The 13,243-nt window shown below is 50.5% G+C and overlaps 1 protein-coding gene across 14 annotated transcripts in view; it reads right to left on the bottom strand.

Annotated features, from left to right (window-relative positions):
• The window catches only part of P4HA2 (prolyl 4-hydroxylase subunit alpha 2), a 33,657-nt gene that overhangs the window by 19,604 nt on the left and 810 nt on the right, over positions 1–13,243 (bottom strand). For 5 of the 14 annotated variants that reach the window (XM_087429842.1, XM_087429832.1, XM_087429833.1 and 2 more), the window contains 4 exons: positions 5,170–5,269; positions 4,397–4,493; positions 3,849–4,000; positions 877–1,014 (listed from right to left, as the gene is read on the bottom strand). In XM_087429842.1, the coding sequence (XP_087285968.1) occupies positions 877–1,014; positions 3,849–4,000; positions 4,397–4,493; positions 5,170–5,251 (469 nt within the window). In that variant the 5' untranslated portion in view covers positions 5,252–5,269. Of the gene's footprint in view, positions 1–876; positions 1,015–3,848; positions 4,001–4,396; positions 4,494–4,654; positions 4,841–5,169; positions 5,288–6,488; positions 6,578–13,211; positions 13,231–13,243 lie in introns of those variants that run through there. The other 9 variants (XM_087429837.1, XM_087429846.1, XM_087429845.1 and 6 more) reach the window with 7 other exon arrangements.

Below are 13,243 nucleotides of genomic sequence, written 5' to 3'. Positions count from 1 at the left end.
CCCTGGGTTTATTGGCCTCCAAGAGCCCCCAAAAAAACATACTGAGACAGTCACTGGAAAGTGGCTTGTGAAAAAAAATGAGAGAGGTGCCGAAAGAGAAGCAGCCGAGATCAGTGTCCTAGAATTCAAAGGAGGGGAGAGTATCAGGAAGAATGGGGCAACCAATGTGCCAAATGCCAGTGAAAAGTTAAAGAACATTATGCCTGAAACCTGTCCACTGGCTTTACCAGCCAAGTGGCCACCGGTGACCTTGCAGGGGCAAGATCGGTGGATGGTAGGGAAAGAGGCCAGACTTTGTGTGTTCAGGAGGACACGGGAACCAAGGAAGTGGAGAAAGAGTGTAGATGACTCTATCCAGGAGGGAGAAGAGATCAAAAGGGCCTTGGATCCTGAGGAAGGGGTAAGATGAGCAAGAATGGAGCATATGTGTGAGCTCAGGGGGAAGAGCCCAGAAAGGTGGAGACAGAATGAACAGGGGCAGAAACTGTAACTGAGGGCACACAGGACATGGGGCACTGAGTCCAGAGATCAGCCTTGGGCAAGAAGAAATCGGAGGGTAGGGGATGGAAGCGGGTCTGGACACAGATCTGAGTGGTGCTCTGGGGGCAGAGGCCAAGGGGCTTCTGAGCAGCAGCCTCAGCTTTCTTTGAGATGCGAGAGGAGAGGGCCTGGGCTAAAACAGCAGGGCAGGAGCTGAGGGGAGGCGGCTGTCATGGGAATGGGGGACTAGCACCAACTGGAAACCCAGAGAGATCACCGCCAGAGGTAATGCTGCACTGGAGGGTAGAGACCACGAGTCAGTGGGGGCTCCAACCCTGTCCAGACACAGTAGCAGACACACATGCTGGACAGGCAAAGCCTGGGGTGGTGAGTTACCTGGAAGTTCCCCTTTGGAAATTGTATCTGGGTCCAGCTTGTATGTGTCCTGAAGCCTCATCAGGGCCTTGGCAGCTCCTGTTTCATCCTCATCAGTGGGGAAGAACTGGCGCTGCACTGAGAGGTTGGCAATAAAACCTTCCAAACGAGAGTGAGAACAAGAGGTTACCCTTGATCCAGGGGCAGAATTCCACCTGGGACCAGAGAACGGCACCCACTGGAGAGTCTCTGGCTAGTTCAATCTCCCTGCCCCTTCCCTCAAAGGCTGTTTCCCCTTCCTCCAGGAAGCTCTCCTTTATGGCTCCAGTCCATGGAGACCTCTTCTTTCTTACTCCTCACTGTACTGACTGCCTGTGCTGCTCATTTGGAACTGAACAGAAACGGCCCCACACACTGGTTAACATGTGGGAGTCTGGGAGTTTTGGCTCCAAAGCACTCAGTCAGACCTTGTGGAGACAGAAGGGACAGAAGTCACAGAGGGTAACTGAGAGGGACACAGGAGAGGACTCAGGAAGGACATGCTGACCACTGAGTAGAAAATGAACCACTTGGAAAACCTTGATCCAGGATTATTGGGCTTGCCAGGTAAACACAAACTTCTAGCCCACATCTCAGGTTGAGGAGCCCAAGAGACAGAGGTGGTCAACTCAGGGAGCCCAGCTGGCCATTCATTACTGACCACTGGCTCTTATCATAAAGAAAGGTGATGACAACAGTCCTGGAGGCATTTGGCGCTGTCCCCACCTATGGATTATGGACTGGAAGACCATCTGGCCAGGCCAAGCATTGAGGTGGGGCTGCACAAGCCCAGCGTGGTCTCCTGAGAGATCACACCGGGCCTTGCTCTGCTCTCTGTTACTCCCACCACTTAGACCTGCTATGAGCTCAGGGCATGAGCTCCCCAATTGTGCTCAAGACCACAGCCTGGAGCCTGGGAGAGCCCCTAATCACAGAAGTACCCAAGGAGACAGTTCTGGGACTCCAAGCCCTAGATGTAAAGCAAGATAACCACCTCTTACAATCTCAGGACTCCAGGTGGGTGCCAGGCCCTCCCATGCTGATTCAGAGGCTTCAATTCTGCCTGTGATCTAAGAAATAGGAGGGGAATTCCAAGGCCATTTCTTCCCTGGTCTCTTCCCCAGAGCAGCAGTACCCATGGCCACCTACTTTCATGACCCCTCAGGCTCAAAAACCTACTTCTAGCCATGCCTGGGGACCCAGGGACCAAGAGGCTGCAACCCTGTCTTCCTCATGGCTGCATGGTGAGGGACTCTAGGAGTATAGAATCCAGGAAAAAGAAAACATGCCCTTAGAAAAAGCCACACTGTCGGCGTGTCCCCCTCATTTCAGAGGCAAGGACTCTGCAAGTCAGAGGCGAAAATAACCTATTGCTCTCTGGGCCTGTCCTGTTTCCCTCCAGATAATTATAAGGTTTTCCAAAGGAACCAGATGTTGACAGTGGGGGTGGGGTGTGGAGAACAAGATTGGAGAGTGGGAGGTCATCTGGGCAGGCTTATTCTCCTGCAGCGCAGGCAAAACAGCCAGTTCTGAACTACAGGCCCAGGCTGGGAGACAGTGGTCTGGGAAAGGCTTCTGGAGGCAGTGAGCTCACCAGGCATATGTCCAGCTCAGCTGAGCTCACCAATCCCTCCCCAGAGGCCACCCTGCCCCCAGCCAAGCGCAGCCCCAGTCTGGCCACATGGGCTGAAACGCCTCAGCCAGAGAGACTAGTCTGAAGTTAATTAGCACTCTAAACCCAGGGAGAAGAGGCGGTGAGTCCAGGGGGCTGAACCCAGGGTTGGATGTCAGGATGGCCCACCTCCAGGCCTGCTCCACCATCTCCTGTTGGGAGGAAAATGTTAGAGCATAGAAAGTACTACCATAGTAAAAGCACCAAGCACAGTTAAAGCTTTAAAAAAGTTCATTCGTTGACCTGCAAATACCACTTCCAGGAATTCATCCTAAGAAAATAATCAGAGATGGGCACCAAGACGTATATGCAAGACTGCTGATATTTGGAAATAACTCATGTCCACTGATTTGACCAGTTTTACACTACATCAGTATAACATATTACTGCCCAGCCATTAAAATCATGTTCCAGGAGAACATTTAACGCACATATGGAGAAGCTGGAAAATTTAGGAAAACAGTATATGCTATGACACAAATCTGCCAACAGATATGTTTTATTTCTAAAAGATATGAATGGGAATGAATTTAGCTGAGGCCCATGCTCCGCAGCTTGCACTGGGCCCATCACCCAGCCCATTTAACTCAATTTTGTTAATTCATTTGGTTCCTCAAAGCAAGTGAGTTTGCATCCCCTGGTATATATGTATGGTTCCTTTTTTTTTTTTTTTTTTGGTGAGGAAGATTAGCCCTGAGCTAACATCCATGCCAATCTTCCTCTACTTTATATGTGGGTTGCTGCCACAGCACGGCTTATGAGTGGTGTAGGTCTGCACCTAGGATCCAAACCTGCGAGCTCAGGCCACCAAAGCAGAGCACTCTGAACTTAACCACTAGGCCACGGGGCCAGACCTTCCTTTTTTTTTTTTAATGTATATGCATGTGTGGAAAGACTTTTTTATTTTAATAGTGCTTATCTTAATGCCTGGATCTTAATCCAGGCAACTGGATTAAGAACTGCAATTTTCTTATGTGATTATTTTTGTTTTCCAACTTTTTTATAAAACCTTACTAAAGTATAATTAGAAAAAACTCACTACCATAAAAAGGGAAGTGAAAACACTAGGAAAAGGCAAGAGTTGATTATTGCTACCTATTAAAAACAAGGAGAGCCGATTGCCAGGTCCCCAGAGAAGGGAGAGAGCCACGAGATGGCAGGGTCCATGTTCACACTGCACATGCCCACCAACACCCAGACCCAGGACAGGCTCAGACACACTCCCCAGGTGTGAGCACACAAACATACGGGTTCATTCAAGCACCTGCTCACCAGCCCTCACCTGCGGCTGAGTCCTGCAGGACAAGGTCCTCCAGTGCAGGCCAGTCTGTGTTCAGCCGCTTCACCAGTTTGTAGGCATTCACAGGGTGGGCCAGGTAGCCCTCGGGGTCAGCAGCTGACATGCTGGTCAGGGCTTCCATTTTGTTGGCCCAGCTGTTGAACCAGAGGAAAAGGAAGACTAACATGCCCACCCACAAGGGTCTTGACCTGTGGTAATTTCCTTGGTGAGATTCAGGACTCTTTTCATCACGAGGCAATAAAGAAATCAAAAATGAATACAGTAACTCCCCACAGATACTTCCAGGCCCTTAATCTAGATAAGAGCTGGGAACTCTAACATATTCAAAAAGTCTCTTAAATAGAAAGGAAAAAGCAGTGAGTCCTGAGCCCATGTACTTAGCCACTCTGGACAACTGGCATGAAGCAACCTGGAGGCTAGCCCCACATTGCCCTCTTCAAGGCTTCCTGTTATGGGTACCCTGGATGAGTTCCTGGGGGGACAGGAGGACTGACTCAGGGTGGGTGGTGGGGACTCAAGATGTCAGACACCTCTTAATCTTGGAGAGCTTGGCTTCCTCCACAAGGATGTACTCCTTCAGAGACTGTACCAGGTCCTTCTCTGCATAAATCAGGTCCGTCATGTGCCCTGCAAGGGAGAGAAGGGCCAGTGAGAAATGAATGAGGGATGTCCAGCCCCCTTCCTCGGGGCACAGAACACCAGCACAGAGGGAAGTCCCCTGGGCCAAGGGCATACCAACTCTCTTGGGATTGTGGGGACTTGGAGTTAAAGGGGGCATAGACACTCACATGGTCCTGGCCCCCAGCTTCAGGAAGAGAGAGGCAGAGGCTCCAAGGGGACACGGAGATAAGTGCAGTGCGGGCACCTTAAGGAAGAAGCCCCAAATCTCATTCTCCCGCTGTCACCCAGTTAGGTCATGCCACTGGGGCATGGACATCCTGGAGGCTTCATCATATGGAAACAAGCTCTGTGACTTTGTCAGAAGAAGAGCAGCTGGATCCACTGGCCACAGAGTGTTCTCTGTTCAGAACCACTCTCTGATCCATGAAAAAGACAGTCAGAAAAGAGCAGCCTGAACTTCCCAGGGAGGGGTCCCAGTTGAGACAACTGGCTCCTAGGACATCCACGTCACCAGGGCCTCAGCGGGGGAACCAGCAACTCTGCAAGCCCCACTCTCCAGAACTGGGCAAAACCAGTGGGTGAGGCCATCCCACCCTGAATGAGAATAGGCCTTGGGCAGTGACATCCCCTGGCACTTGAGCCAAAGATTGCTTAGGGAGACGATAACCCTGTTGGCACATACCAATAGAGGTAAAGAATTCGGCCTGCACACAGCCCAGGACACCAAACCAGGCCATCAGCAACGTGGACACCCGGAGTTTCATGGTCACAGAGGGCAGTGTCTGCAAGGTATTCAGTGACTGTCATTGGATCAACAGTGAAAAAAAGTAACTTAGGTGAGGAGACACATACACATGTGCACATATATACACACATTCAAACATGCCAAAATCCTCACCTAGCACACAGAAGCTAAGAAGGACATTCACGATCACCAGTGGAAAGAGCACAGGGAGTGGAACCAGTGATGTGTGCTCAATTCTGGCCCCTGCTCTAGGAGGCCACATGCTCTTGGCAGAGACTCTGCTCTCTCAACTCCTGGTAACCACCAGCAACATGGGAAGGCTGAATTGCATGGGGGAAGTCACCTCTGGTTCTACCAGTCTGTCAGTCCAAGATTCTGGCCCATTCCTTCTCATTTCATAGACTGCTTGTCTGTTTCTGTCTTTCCTTCCAACACATATGCCAGGACAGTGCCAGCTGCTGGGGACCCAGATGTAACACGAAGCCCCTTCCCACAAGAAAGCTGACGGTACAGGAGAGACAACAAGAGAAAGAAGATGGTATAATATGCTCCAGGGGACCCACAGCCAAAAAGAAGTGTACAGCAAATGGTTGGCCAGAAGAGGAATAAAACTGCCCCCTGCCAGTCTGTACCTGGCCACAGCAAGAGCAGTCTGGGGAGCGGACACTCTGAGCAGACACTGTTCTTCCTGTTGTGAGGCTCCACGGCAGACACTGTCCTCACTGGCGAGTCACCATTCACAAATATTTACTAAAGACCCACATATGCCAGGCACTGAGCTAGGCGCTCAGGATACAAAAATAAATCAGCCACTCAGGGCCAAAATCTCAGGCTGAGGTGGGCTGCTGACATGGGTAAGAGGCCAGCTGCTGTCTTCTCGTCAGCCTAGAAATAGCCAGACCCTGCTCTGAAGGCAGCAGGCATAACCTAGGGCAAGCCCCACTGGCAGTGGACCTAAGCACACAACAGAAGCTTCAGACATCATCTCCCAGCTCAGCCATGCAGCCCAGAGCATGCTGGAGAACCAGCAGCCATCTGAGCCCCGCTCTGCCAGTCCTTCCTCCTCCTGCTCTACATCAGCCAGGCCCCACTGGAAATTTACTAAGAGAAAACAAGGAAAATAAAGGAAATACAAATTCTTCCCCCTGAAAATGTAGACCTTCTCTGACAATTCTAAGTCTGAGCTGACTAATGCCAGTTCATCCATTTTTGCCTGTCATGGTCGATTAGACACAGTCACACCCCCCATTCCTCACCTCATCCTTTCAGAAGAAATTCCAATCCACTGTGGTTGCAGGTTAGGCTCAGAGAAGCCCAACCACAACTCTCACCCCCAAACAAGTTCCTATATCAGGAAGAGAAGAGAATAAGTGAATGGCCCTTTTTTCAAGTCCCTGGCAAATGTGTGCACAGCCAGCAGCACATCCCTCAGTGCCCTGGGTGTTGGGGGCCCAGAGATACACAAGACAAGATCTTTCAGCCCAGAACCTGCTGCAGGGTAATACTGGTCTAAGGGATCCATTATGGAGTTAGGGCAGCACGGGAAAGCAAGTCTCAGAGAAGGTGAGAAGGCCCAGGCTAGCCCTGAGATGGAGAGCCCAGGTCCTCCTTGTTCCAGCCACAGGTCTGCTCCCAGGCCTCACCATACTGCATCTCTACCCCAGGATTCCAGAAGGCCTCTCTTCTTGCTTACACAAGCCTCTTTCACAGGGGGTGGTGTCTGTTCCTTGTATCTCAAGAGGCTTGACTCTTGCAGAGAGAGCACCTTCTGTATGTGTGTAGGGTGGGGCAGTAAAAACCCAGGGCCAGGAGGCTGTATCTGTGGACAGTGAGGGACAAGCCAACTGCCCGTCAGACCTGGGTGGTGGGAGAGCAGGGCCCAGGCAGGAGACCAGACCAGACATGGTTGGAAGCGGGGGCCCCAGCGCTTCTCCCCTCGTGTGTTGCCAGCTATAATGGCATACCTCTTTATCAGGTAACAAATTCAAGGGAGCGAGAAGCCTTTCTATTCCTTTTGGTGATACTGTCCATAGTTCATGCCTTACAACACTCAGGAAAAAGCAGCCAGGTTCCTTCATTACATGAATACCAGCTGTCATTTCTCTGGAATGTGCTATCTGGCTTAGATTGAGCCCATCCATGAATCCCAGCCTGGAGGCAGAGCCCCAAAGAATCACAGAAGAGGTTCTGGGAAATGGCTTACCAAGAGCCTGAAAATTCCTGCTCTGATGGAGGAAGGGGATGATGACTCTGCTGGTCCAGAGAGCTAGGCACCCCTGAGCAGCCCCCAGACTGCCACAATCAACACAGCCACCACAGGCAGGGGTGCCCTGGAGCCCCACCCCATTTCTCCTGATCCTGGGCCCCTGAACACTAAAGGCTTTGTAAAAAAGGTCATCTAATCAAGGTCAGGTTAGAAGGAGGCAGCATCCAAGAGGGACTGTGTCCCACAGTGCAGGAAAAGCCAACCACCTACGTGCTCCACCCCCCGACCCCGCCTCATCTCACACCTATACCCAGAGCTTGCTTAGGACAGAGTAGGGGGCAGTATGTAAACCTGCCCCGCAAAGTGTCCGTTGCTGCTGAAAGTCCTCTCAGGAACCCTCAGAAATCTATGCTGAATAGCCCTGGAAATGGGAAATGTCAAACCTCCTTTTACGAAAAAGAAAGAGGCACCAAGCCTGAGCAGAAAACCAATACTGAGTGTTATCTGAGCAACATCCCGAGTTTAGAACAATGTCTGGCCCACGTCAGGCAGCCAATAAATAATACTTCATCACACACTTGTTCAAGTGAGGAAACTACAACAACAGAAGATTTTACATTTCTTCCATACAATGGATTGTTATGGACTGTATAAGAATGGATACTGTATGCATAGGAACACGGAAAAAAGATCAAAGCATACTATTAAGTGAAAAGAGGAGGCTCCCAAACGATATGTACTCCATGACTTCATTTTTACGAGGAAAAATTTATATGTATATGCATATATATACATGTATGTATACAAGAAGAGAGTCATGCATCTGATTATATCTTGGCTAAATAATTTTTTCTCTTTACGTATATATGTATTTCCTAATCTTTCTACAAGGAGCTCTATGGGAAATTTAAATATATTTTATAATATGCTTAAAAAGAAAAGAAAACAAAGCAGGCCCTCTCAAATGGACTCCAAAGCAGCCCTGGCAGCCAAGAGTTTGGATCCCAACAGGGAGGTGCTCCAAAGCCTGCCAACACCCCAGCGACAGTGATTCACCCACCAGGTGACCGGCACTGTTTCTAAGCACAGGGCAATTCCAAGACATACAATCAGAGGCCGCAACAAGCCTGCTCTTTGGAAAGGACATTTATAACCTGGCCAAATGGCCATGAAAAGATGTTTCCAGCTGCAAACCAGCAGCGTCCTTAGCTTCTCCCCTACCTCATCAGGCAGGAACCTCTGCCAAGCTCCCAGCTGCAACCCAAATGCAACAGCTTGAGTTTTAACAACACATTTAACAGCCTCGAGACAGAACATGGGTTTGCTGAGAACAAACACGTCTTGCTTGGCAGTTATAAGAGGATGCCTGCCTTCTGTGAAGGGGCAGAACCTGCCTGAACAGGGCTCCCTGCAGCAGCCCTGTATCTCAGTGGTGTGGCCAACTCCAGTATGGCAGAGCCAAGAGGACCTGTGCCCTCAACCCAGGAGGAAGTGTGCGAGGCTCCAGGAGGGCCTGCCACCTAAGCACATGGATGTCCACTCAGGCCCACAAGCTGCTGTCACTGGAACCCCAAGGAAGGATGGGAGGCACACTATTCTCCTTACCTGATGTCATGCCACCCCTAATTCCCTCCTGCAGCCATCCTGGCCCACGCCTGCCCTGGTCTCTCATCTCATCTCACCTCCCTCCCTCTGCTCTACAAAGTGGCCAGCATGGCTTCCTGTAGCCCCTCGTTTGGTCTCTCTCTCCCTAACAACCCTCCAAAGGCTCTCCACTGCCCTCAGGATAAAGTCCAAACTCCTTAGTCCTAAGGGCCCTTTTGACTCTGCGTGACCTGGCCCTACCACCCTCTCCAGCACCATCTCATGACTCCAGGTTTCATATCTTCAACGACTACCTCACATGAAAAATATCCTCCTTCACTGAGAACCTAACGAAGCCTAGATGTTCATCTGTATCTATCTAAGGATAGATACAGATGTGGATTTGTACTTCTCACTTAGATACCATCAAAACCACAAAGTCTCCCACTTCAGTAACTAGGCAATGAAGTAGCAGAGAAGGCTGTAAACATCGACACGCAAAACCCAAGCTGGGTTTTCAGTCATGGTCTTGGTAGAGACTTGGCAGTCTAGGTGAAACTAATTCATAAGACAGAACTAGATGCGAGGACAAAATCCACACACCACCATATTGGATGCATCTGATGTACACTGCCTCATACTCTCTTGGCCTCACCTGTCTCCTGGGCCCTGGACCGCTTCCTCCGCCTCAGACCCAGTGGAGGAGACTGTGCAGACCCCAAATCTCTGGCTACTACCACTACTTCCAGACTCCAGTGAAGTGCCACACTGCCCTCCCCAGTGGCTTCTGGAGCACGCTGGTAGTGCAACAGAGGAGTGAGGGGCAGTTAACTCCTCATGAGACAACTCTGACAAATGAAGGACAGAAGACAAGGAGGTCAGCAAATTCCCTCTCCAGATCTCCACTGAGAAACTGTTCCGTGGCGCGGAGTTTCTGTAGAGCTCACCCAGAGATGTCCTGTATGGCTGAACAACTAGTGCATCTCTATGCAGACTGGCCAGCTTGCTAATGCACCACCTTTTATTTGCTTCCCATCCTTCTCTACTTCACTTTTCTTTTCCCTTACCCTTGCTGCCCTGCAACTGCACCTTCAATGAAGCATTAAGCACTTAAGCTCTGCCTCAAGCTCTGTTTTCTGGGAACTAGGCTAAGATAACCACTATTTATGTTTCCAAAAATCTTTCATTTCTACCATCTAATCCTCACCAAAACCTTGTAAACTAGATAATCATCCCCATTTCATATATAAATATATAAGATAGATAACTGAGGCTGAGAGAGGGTTTCCTGCACACCTGTCATGCTACAGCAAATCAATGGCAGAGCCAAGACTCAAACCTCCAATATACTTGCCACTACATATTGCTGCCATTCAGTCCTACTCAGTAACATCTGTTGTCTTACAGCACAAGGGCCTCCCAAAAGGAGGAGCCACATTTCGCCCCAGCAGAGCAGGCCTGCCTAGGTCAAGGACTTCATGGTGGTTCACAAAGCAACTTCATGACATCCATGACTGGAGGGCACCAGAAGGTGGACAGCTACATGGACCCAGAAGACAGGAACATGGTGCCTCGAGTTCAGGTGAGCAGTCACTCCTGCCCCAGACATCACAGCACTCACAAATGGCCAACCAGCCCAGCTCAGGGCAAGGCAATACAGTCCAGCAGGCAAGCACAGCCGCCCTGGGGTCAGACAGCCCCAGAGTTAAATCTCAGCTCCACCATCACTTCCTGGCTTTGTGACCTCACACAGGTCACAAGTCTCTCTGAGCCTCCGTTTTCCCGTCTATATAACGGTGATAATATTAGGACCTACATCCCATAGGGCTGTTGTGAGGATTGAATGAGATGACAGACATCAGTGGGCAGCCCAGTGCCACGCACAACTTATACCAGTCATCAGCACCCAAGAGTACTGAAGGAAGATCAGTAGATCGGAAGTGGCCAGCTGCCCAGCTAATCCCTAGAGAGGAAGAAGGTCCAGTTTAGGAGACAGTGAAGGTGAAAGCGAGGCACAAACTGGGCAATCTCCACATTCCAGGAGTGCCCAAAGAGATGAAACATTAATTCAGGAGAGAGTGGAGTCAGGCATAATGCAGCATGCTGACCATCACGGAATAACCCCGGAACTGGTCAATCACTGGCTCTAAAGTTCACCAACGAAGGAAAGTTCTCTGGCAAAAGGCAGGGGACTGGACCAATACTCTAGGATTTCTATGCCTCTGACCTGCTTGTTCCAAGTTCCTACAGGTACCAGGCCTCAGGATCTGGGCCACACTCTGGCCCTCAGGAGTGCCAGGTACAGAGCAGGCTACATTCTAGCAAGTACTTCCTGAAAGGTCTAGAGCAGATGCTGGTCTGTGACCAGGCTCAGACAGATCCTCCCTGAGCTGGAGAACTCACTACCTAAACACTTAATCCTCTGCTGTACAATGGCATCACTTGAACAAAAACTCTCTCCTAGGGCTCCAAGAAGTCTAGTCCAGACTTTTCATTCACCTTTGCTCCTTCTGAGAATAAAAACTATATCCCCCATTCCATATCCCCAGGACAAAACCCAGAGACCACAGGAGCCACCAGCCCTCTCTGCTCTAGGATAGGCTGATGTCCCACCCTGGGGCACTTCAAAAGTCCAAACCGCTAGATTTAAACAACTTTTTCAAAGTTTGACTCAAGCTCTAGCATTCTGTCCGGGCTTGCACATGCCTGCATCACATTTCCTGCCAACCTCCATCTGCACAAAATTAAACTCTTGACAGATCCCAGGAGCCAGGGACACACCCACCAGCCCAATGCACACTATCAGCCAGCATGGCCATAAATCGGCCAAAGTCTTGCATGCAGCCTCAGACCCTCCCAAGGATGTGGGAGGGCAGAGTCAAAAAGGGAGGCTCTCTCAGGAAACGAGTAGATCCCAGATTCCTTCACCCCACTCATTCCTCAGGGCGGCACCCACACAGTCTCTCCTTCTGATAAGCACTCACACTCTGAGCTCCTCCCCTGGCTCATGGCTGGCTGCCAAGATGAAGCAGCAATCTCAGAGAGATTATGAGCTACCCAAGGGGAAGGACAGTGCCACTGCTGCCTCCTCCCCTCCCTCCTTCCTCATTCCAGCCCCAGGCACACTCTAAGCAGACGCCAGGCACACAGGAGGTACTCAAGGAATGGAGATCAGCTCTCACCAAGCTAAACCAGTGGCAAAGTAAGCACTCCCCCAGGCACCCCATTTCAGAGCCTGCGACAGGGTAGAAGGGCCTATCACAAGCCACAGACAGTGCCTAGTCATCACCATGTCTGCCTGCTGAGAGCTCAAGAGAACTAGAGTGGCCCAGTATGACAGCATCTCTGGGAAGAGGCCCCCAGCCAACTCACTCCATCCTTGCTACGTGGCTTCCTTGGCTGTCAGAGAAAAAGAAGGCCCTAGAAGAAAAGGATTCAAAGCCCAAACACATGAGGAGACGTGAACAGAGAGGCTGGGCCCTGAGGCCCAGAACTGCAGTGAGAGACTATACCCCAGACACTTCAGGGGCAGTTTAAGCACAAGCCAAACGAAATCTTGGTTTATTTAACAGAGAACTAAATCATGGAACCTGTTGTCCCAGATGTGATACAGGCTGAGAAGAGGCAGCAGCCTGCAAAAACATTCTATAAACTCTCAGGTGGACAGTGGATCTCTACAAAATCTGGGACATCTGAGAATGCCCTAAACTACAAAGTGATGTCCCCCACCCCTTGCTCTCAGAGCCAGGATCTCCTGCAAGAGGGCTGAGGCTGTCAGGCCTCAGGTGGTTTACATCTAGAAGCACTCTTCAGTGGAAGGCTCTTAAGACTAGTCTCAGTCTTGGAAGGGCCTCTAATGTTCTTCTACACCATCTTAAAGGTGTCAGATTAGAATACAGAGGCCAGGGGCCCACCTACGCTGTCTGGAAGTAGGAAGTACCCTGATCCACACTCATGCTGCAAGGGTTCACTGAGCACCCTCCACATGCAGAGCACAGTACCAGGCATCGTCCTCTCAACTGAAGCTCTTGTGGACAGGTCCACTAGCAACTATCCCCTGAAGTGTCCCTTCCCCCATCACCTGGCTTCCACTAGAGTGCCCAGGTCTGCTCTCATTCACACAGGCTGTGCCTCTGTCTGGGTTACCCTTTATCCAGCCTTCATCTGACCACTCCAGCTCATGGGTTACCTTCTCCAGAAAACTCTCTGGCCTGAAGCATG

The sequence above is a fragment of the Ceratotherium simum genome, chromosome 4 (genome assembly GCF_057802395.1).
Source record: "Ceratotherium simum simum isolate JZ-2026a chromosome 4, ASM5780239v1, whole genome shotgun sequence".
NCBI lineage: Eukaryota > Metazoa > Chordata > Mammalia > Perissodactyla > Rhinocerotidae > Ceratotherium > Ceratotherium simum.
Note: the sequence above shows the minus strand (reverse complement) of the source record. Positions and strands in the feature narration are given on the sequence as shown.